The following is a 7014-nucleotide window of genomic DNA, read 5'->3' on the forward strand; positions in this document are numbered from 1 at the left end:
CCTGAGTGTGGCACGTCAGGAGCTGTCCATTTTGCTTTTGAGACAGGGTCTGTGATTGGCCTGGGCTAGCATAGTTAGCAAGGCTGGTTGGCCAGCTCTGCCTCCCCACGTCTGGGCTAACAAGCCTGGGCCACCAGGCCTGGCTTTTACATTTGGGCTCTGAGACTCCCACGGAGTCTGTGTGGCAGGCACTTTATGACTGAGCTCTTTCCCCAGCTCTTAGCTTTGTTTGGGTTTTGCTCTTTAAGGTTGACTTATGTCTTCTGCAGGTATTTCCCCTCTTCACATAGCCCAGATTTCGTGCTTTCTCCCAGCTTGCATATTCTTTACACTACAGAGATAGAGACCAACATGACTGTTAGATTTATGGGTGTTCATCTCCTTTGTTAATATTTCCCCTTCATCTGTTTTCTGGCTTTATCATTCTTGCTTCCTTATTCCCATTATCATCATCTTTTCCAAATAGACAGTGCTTACGATTTCCCTAAACTAAAGGGTGACCCGATTTTTCCTGCACTCTTAATCTCCCACTCTCATTTTGTTGCGTTGTTGTTGGTTTTGTTGTTGTTGTTGTTGTTGTTATTTATTTTTTGATTTTTGGTTTTTCGAGACACAGTTTCTCTGTGTAGCTTTAGTTGTCCTGGACTCACTCTGTAGACCAGGCTGCCCTCGAACTCACAGCGATCTGCCTGTCTCTGCCTCCCTGAGCACTGGGATTACAGGTGTGCACCACCACACCGGCCTGACTCTCTCCTTTACTACCTTTTCTTAACATATTTTGGAAGATAGCTTGGCCTAGTGTTAGGCTCTTTACTTCTTGTTATTTGCTGTAACTGAATAGTTCTCACTTGGAAGAATACAATCAGAATCTTTTTAAAATGTATGGACGACTAGAAAACTTCCTAGGCCCCTTTAGAGAACCTCTGAATTAATTTTCCAAACCTTTCAGATTAATATATCCTAAACTGCTTCTTATTCTGTTCTCGCTCTCTCTCTCTCTCTCTTTCCCTCCATCCCTCCCAGATGAGGCTTCACTGTGTAGCCCTGGAACTCGCTCTATAGACCAGGCTAGCCTTGAACTCACAGAGACCCTAAGTTAAAAGGCATGCATTACCACGCCCTGCTTCTGAAGTGTTTATTAGGCTTCCTCCTGGCAGTTTTGATTTAGAAGGTCTGAGGTTGATTAGAATTAGTATTTTAAGAAAGAACTTAGGATCTGTGAACTTGATAGGAGATTAATTGTAGAGCCCTGCTCTTGGACAGCTGCTGGTGCTCTAAGGCCCTTACGTCCTAGTTTACAAACTGCCCTTCAGGTTATCAGTGATCCAGTTGTCACAGCTTGTGTGTTAAAGGTGAACATGCTGGGCATTAGCGCACTTGGTGCGCACTCGTGTGCAAGGGGAAGGACCTGAGTTTGACTCCCAGAACTGAAGAAAACACCAGGCTTGGGTGCATGTGTGTTATTTCACTGTCAGGAGTAAACTGGAGCATCTCTAGGCTCTGCTCAGCTAGCCTGGCCTAATTGGCCTCAAAATCATCTCCTGAGGAGTGATGCCAAAAGTTGTCCTCAGACACATACATATACACCGGAACACATGCACACTCACGTGCAAACACGCAAAAGACATGTAAAACTAAATCAAGCCTTCTTCATTCGACTTTGATAATGATGGACTCTAATGACTTTTCTCAATCCTTTTTACTTTTATCTGTTTGATTGTTTGACAGGGCTCATTTGTCACTTTTTTCTTTTAAGGTTCTATTTTTGGCAGCTACTGCTCTGCTCTGAGCATCCGTTCTCTCACTCAAGCCCACGTGTAGGCTCCTAGGGTTTTATCTCAGCCCTGACTTCCCCCTGGAGTCTGCCTTAGGCTGTCCCATGAGGGACTCTAGTTCCACTGTCAGCTCATTGCAGCTAATCCATCCACGTAAATACTTTATGTGGGCACCCTTCTGTGAGGTGAAGGTTTACATAAGGCTCACTCAGCATTTACACTCCTCAAGTTCTGATTGTATACAGCACACACACCCATTTCTCCCTGTTCTAATGTACCTATTCTGTTAGTGACGATCTTATCTCTCCTATTCTCCTCCTCTGTGTTTGTGAGAACTGTCTTCGTTAGTGTCTCCTACCCATTTCTTCCTTATGGAGTGTGAATGCTGGGCTCTGAGCCCATTCTGTATCCTTAAACACCTGCACAGCCCAGGTGTTTACTCTTACACGTGACTCTGGCTCACCCACCTGGAAGTGTGTCACTGGCCTTAGCAGGTTCTACTTAATGAGCCTCACCGCCTCTTCACCTCCCACAGTAACAGTCTTCCAATATGTCCAGTAACGTGAGACTTAATGCAGGTAAAATACAGGGCTGCTGAGGTGGCTTGGCAGATAAAGGCGCTTGCCATCAAGCCTGATGACAGAATTCAGTCCTTGGGCTCTGGATGGAGAAAAGAGGCAGCTGCTGCCTGTCTGACCCCCACACAAGCATATGCACGTGCACACAGGGAAAGTAATGAAAGTGACGGCATTGCGCCTGTGAGTGCTTGCCAACAAGGTTGCTCTAGTTTTAGAAATGTAAGAATGAGACGTGGTGTCTAGTGGCTAAAGCTAGGTGTTTGGCTTTCATTTTCCTAAGGGAACCTGGAACAGAAGCATAGTTAGCAGTTGCGCTATTAAGTAGATCATCTCCAGCAGCTGTTTTGTTTGTATCAGAAACTTTTCTGTTTGTCTCTTATGCATAATTTTAGAAATTCAGTTAAAAATTTTTACTTTTTAAGAACTGTAATTTATGGAATATAAAATAACTAATAAATTATATACTCACATTGGAATGAAGTAGATGTTGAAAAATATTGATTAGATTTGTTACAAGTAAAAAGAACTTCAAATATTTTTTCTTTGATATAGCAAGTATCAGCGATAAAAAAACAGATGTGCTGATTGTAACAGCTGTTTCTCTTGTTTAGGGAGAGAATCCTTTTGAAACTCAAGATTATGCTCAGGATCAGCAGATAGAAGGAGATGAAGATGATGAAGAGAAGATTGACGAACCCATTGAAGAGAAGGAGGATGAGGAGGATGAGGACGAGGAGGACGATGAGGAGGAAGAGGAGGATGATGAAGAAGTAGAGGAAGGGGGAGAGGCAGAAGAGGTGGAAGAAGCAGAGGAAGAGGCCGAAGCTGGAGTAGCAGAGGGAGAGGCGGAGGGAGAGGCTGAGGAAGAGGCGGAGGAAGAGGCGGAGGCAGAGGCTGAGGGAGAGGCGGAGGGAGAGGCGGAGGAAGAGGCGGAGGCAGAGGCGGAGGGAGAGGCGGAGGGAGAGGCGGAGGGAGAGGCGGAGGGAGAGGCGGAGGTTGCGGCGGAAGTTGAGGCCGAGGAAGAGGCCGATATGCAGGGGGAGGAGGGTACGGCAGCTACAGGGGAAGGTGAGGCAGCAGAGGGAGAAGCAGAGGCAGCAGGGGATGCAGCGGTAGAGGAGGAGGGCTGAGGGGTGGGAGTAGTCAGACGCAGGCACACGGGCACAGGAGCTTGACCTCCACTGATAGCGTGTGAACTGACACCGTGCTGCATGCGTTCCACATGTTAAAGTTGGTTTTATATAATTTCTAAATGTTTGGCACTTGTTTAATAAAGTAAAGTTTAAGGTGATTTCAGCTTAGTTTTTAATAGATACCAAACTTAGATGTGATAAATTGTTTGTATGATCTTTATTACCTTATTGGTATTCAGGATGCTAGATGTATGTTGTTCCTCTGTTGTAATCATTTGAACTTAAATGCTGCTCTTGGAAGTAAGCCTTAAGAGTGCGTTCAGTTTTCAATATTTACTCTAGATTGATTGGACAATTGCTTTGTCCTGATGGTGTATTTCTTATTTTCACATGGACTAGCAGTTAGCATTAAGATGGCTTCAAGGCTTTTGTGTACAGTTCCCTTTGTAGCAATAAAATGTTTTCTCTCTTTTTTTTTTTTTAAACAAAACCTTTTTCCTTTGATTGCAGGTTAAACATTTCACCAATTAAATGAGTATTTAAAAAATCAATATCTGCCTTAATGTATGAGTTTAGCTCACAAGTATTTCAAGTGATTGAGAAGACTTGAATTAAAACATTTTTCCTCAATCATATTTTTAAAATGTGACTACTGTATATTTTCTAACACATTTCAGAGGTCAATCTGTAACTGACCTTGTTTATACTAGCTTTAGTGTGTTCTTGTCTCTGTATCTATGTCGGACCTTGGAACCTTCCAGAAAATACAGTTTAATATAAATAAGCTGTGTTCTTTTGTCTGTTTTACCTGGAGAACCAAGAGTTAAGCCTTCTGCTTTTGTTTTTTGTTTATTTTTCATAAAAATTATTTCTCCTTTATCCTTTCAAATACTCTCCTTTAAAAAACAAAACTTCCTATACATTCATCAAGAGGACATGAGGCTGGCCTGTTCTTAGTCATTGTCTTCAGTGGCAGGTTGTATAACTGAAAAGTTGCACTCTGCTACTCACCAGCCTCTTGGTGAGCACTGGGAGTTGTATTCCTTAAATCATCAGTGTGGCCTTTTTTGGGATGGGGTGACAACTTTTTCTTTTTAATGAAATCAACTTCTCAAAAATTTGAGGCATTGAATGGACAACTTATGTGATAAGCACTAAGTTGATGAGTATATGGCAATTGTAGAAGTGTGTATGTGATTATTATGTGTTTGTGCACATGTGTATGGGCCGTGTGTCAGTAGTGCTTGCTCAGGCCTGTACTCTGGAGGCGTGAAGAGGATTCTGGGTACCTTGCACTGTCATGCTGTCCCTCTGTCTCTTGAAGCTGGAGCTAGGCTGGTAGCCAGCAAGTACTGGAGATCCTCCTGTCTCTATCCCCACTCTGTTGGAGTTACAGACTTGTGTGTGGCTGGGCCTGGATTTTTATGTGTGTTTCAGGGAACTCAGGGCTCTGTGCTGGTGTGGCAAGCCACTCTTAGCCCCTGATCCACACCCCAGCCAAAAATAAGGCCTTTGAAACTGAGTTTAGGGCTGGGAGATGGCTCAGCGTGTAAAATGCTTGCTGACCAAGAATGAGGACCAGAGTTCAGATTCCCAGAGGCTTTGTGACTGACTGTGCATGGCGGCTTGCTGTACTTTCAGCACTTGCAAAGAAAGTGGCCATGAGATCCCAGGAGCTGGTTGGCGAGCCCAGACTAGCCGCGTTAGTGAGTGAGAGGCCCTGCTCCAGCAAACAGGATGGAGAGTGCTGCAAGACTGATGGCAGCCTGGGCTGCCACACGTGCTGGTACCACAGACACACACACAAAAGGGTGGGGCCAAGTCTAAATTTTCAGGCCACACTGTTATCGTTTGCTGTAATCATGAACTATGTAGCTTACACTTAAGATCAAAAAATCTGGTGAGCATTTAGATCTAATTGTAGGGATTTGGAGCCAATACAGGAAGATTAGTTGAAGACTAGAAACTTTGGATCCTGCTTAGGAGTCTGTTTACTGCATAGAAGACCTCTTAAGTGTACGAGGGCTTGGTCAGTCTTCCTACTCCGTTATCTAAAGATGTTCACACCTTTAGTCCCAGCACTCAGGAGGCAGAGACAGGCCGATCTCTGTGAGTTCGAGGCCAGCCTGGAATACAGAGCGAGTTCTAGGACAACCAAGGCTACACAGAGAAACCCTATCTTGGGCGGCGGGGGGGGGGGGGAGATATTTGTGGAGAAGCTAAGGTAAGAGAATAATATGTTGTTAGCATTTTGTTCTATTGACACGAAGCTTAGAAACGGTGACAGAGACAGAGGCAGTCGTGTTTGCTCATGCCTTTGGAGTACATACGGACATTGGAGGCTAACTTCCAGGAACTGGTTTTCACCTTCCACCGTGTGAATCCTGGAACTGTGACTCAGGTGGTTGAGTTCGGGAGCAGATCCTTTTACCCACCGAACAGTCTTGCTGGCCCCAAATTGGAGGTTTGTAAGTACAACATCTCTGGAGGTCTGAGATTTGAAGGAAGAGTCATGTATACATACATACATATATACATACATACAAACATATAAACCTCTACAACAATTTTAGGAGTTATTTTTGAATGACAAGCATCCAAGTAGTAATAAGTGTTTATATAGGCCAGATTATATGCAAGGTAATATTAAAGTGTACTTTTAGACTTTCAAATGTATCTATTTTCCATTTGAAAATTTGTAGGTCTGCAGGGAAGTTTACATGCAAATTAATTTTTACAATCCTTACTGTCTCTCTGTCTTACAGTAACAAGGACAATTCAGCATCTGTTTTCCAAGCTGTCCTCATATTGGCAGTGAGATAAAGCAGGGTCTAAGGAGCTGTGCAGGGCCTGTCTGTATTCTTCTTGTCACTTTTTTCCTTCGGTCTGTTGGAAAGTCTGCATCTGTACTGTTCCTAAATTTTACAGGCTCGCTCTTCTGCCTGAGCTGCTACCAGCACAGCTAATGTTTTTGCTGCCGTACCATGCCATGGCCAAATCCCTCATAGTTGCCTTTCATAGTTGAGGAGGTAGTTCTTTGTCATCTGTATATAGGTGTTTCTTCACTTGCCTAGTCACACCAAAACCTGATCCCTTGTATTTTAATTTCCTGCAAGTATCTCATAACACCCTTGTTTTCTTGTGTAGCTAAATATGTTTGTGACTCTTTAATCCATGTATTTCTTCTGTAATGATGATACAGAATTGTAATAGAACTTTAGAACTTAAAATTGCTTGAATCCGGTACGCCATTTTGATCTGAAACTCTTAACACGGACTGCTAATAACTGAGCTGAGTGTAGTTTCCTTTCACATTCTACTACTCTTCCCTGTGTCATGAAGGCCTCTGTCACCACCACCAACACGACTCCCAGTGTATTTGACTGTTTAATAATGACTTTTTATATAGTAGGTCCTGTTGGGATGCAACCAAAGCCTGCAAAGCTAGGGGCAGTGGTGAATGCAGCTGCCCCAACCCCGAGGCCTCCCCAGAAGCACCCATTCTCCCTCCTTCTCTTCCTCTTTTCT

The 7014-nt window shown here is 43.8% G+C and overlaps 1 protein-coding gene across 2 annotated transcripts in view; it reads left to right on the forward strand.

Annotated features, from left to right (window-relative positions):
- Znf326 (zinc finger protein 326) overlaps nt 1–4270 on the forward strand; it is a 38133-nt gene extending 33863 nt beyond the window's left edge. For both annotated transcript variants that reach the window (XM_021647447.2, XM_060381077.1), the window contains one exon: nt 2965–4270. In XM_021647447.2, the coding sequence (XP_021503122.2) occupies nt 2965–3483 (519 nt within the window). In that variant the 3' untranslated portion in view covers nt 3484–4270. The remainder of the gene's footprint in view (nt 1–2964) is intronic.
- Nucleotides 4271–7014: the final 2744 nt, after the last annotated feature.

The sequence above is a fragment of the Meriones unguiculatus genome, chromosome 3, assembly GCF_030254825.1.
Source record: "Meriones unguiculatus strain TT.TT164.6M chromosome 3, Bangor_MerUng_6.1, whole genome shotgun sequence".
Classification (NCBI taxonomy): domain Eukaryota; kingdom Metazoa; phylum Chordata; class Mammalia; order Rodentia; family Muridae; genus Meriones; species Meriones unguiculatus.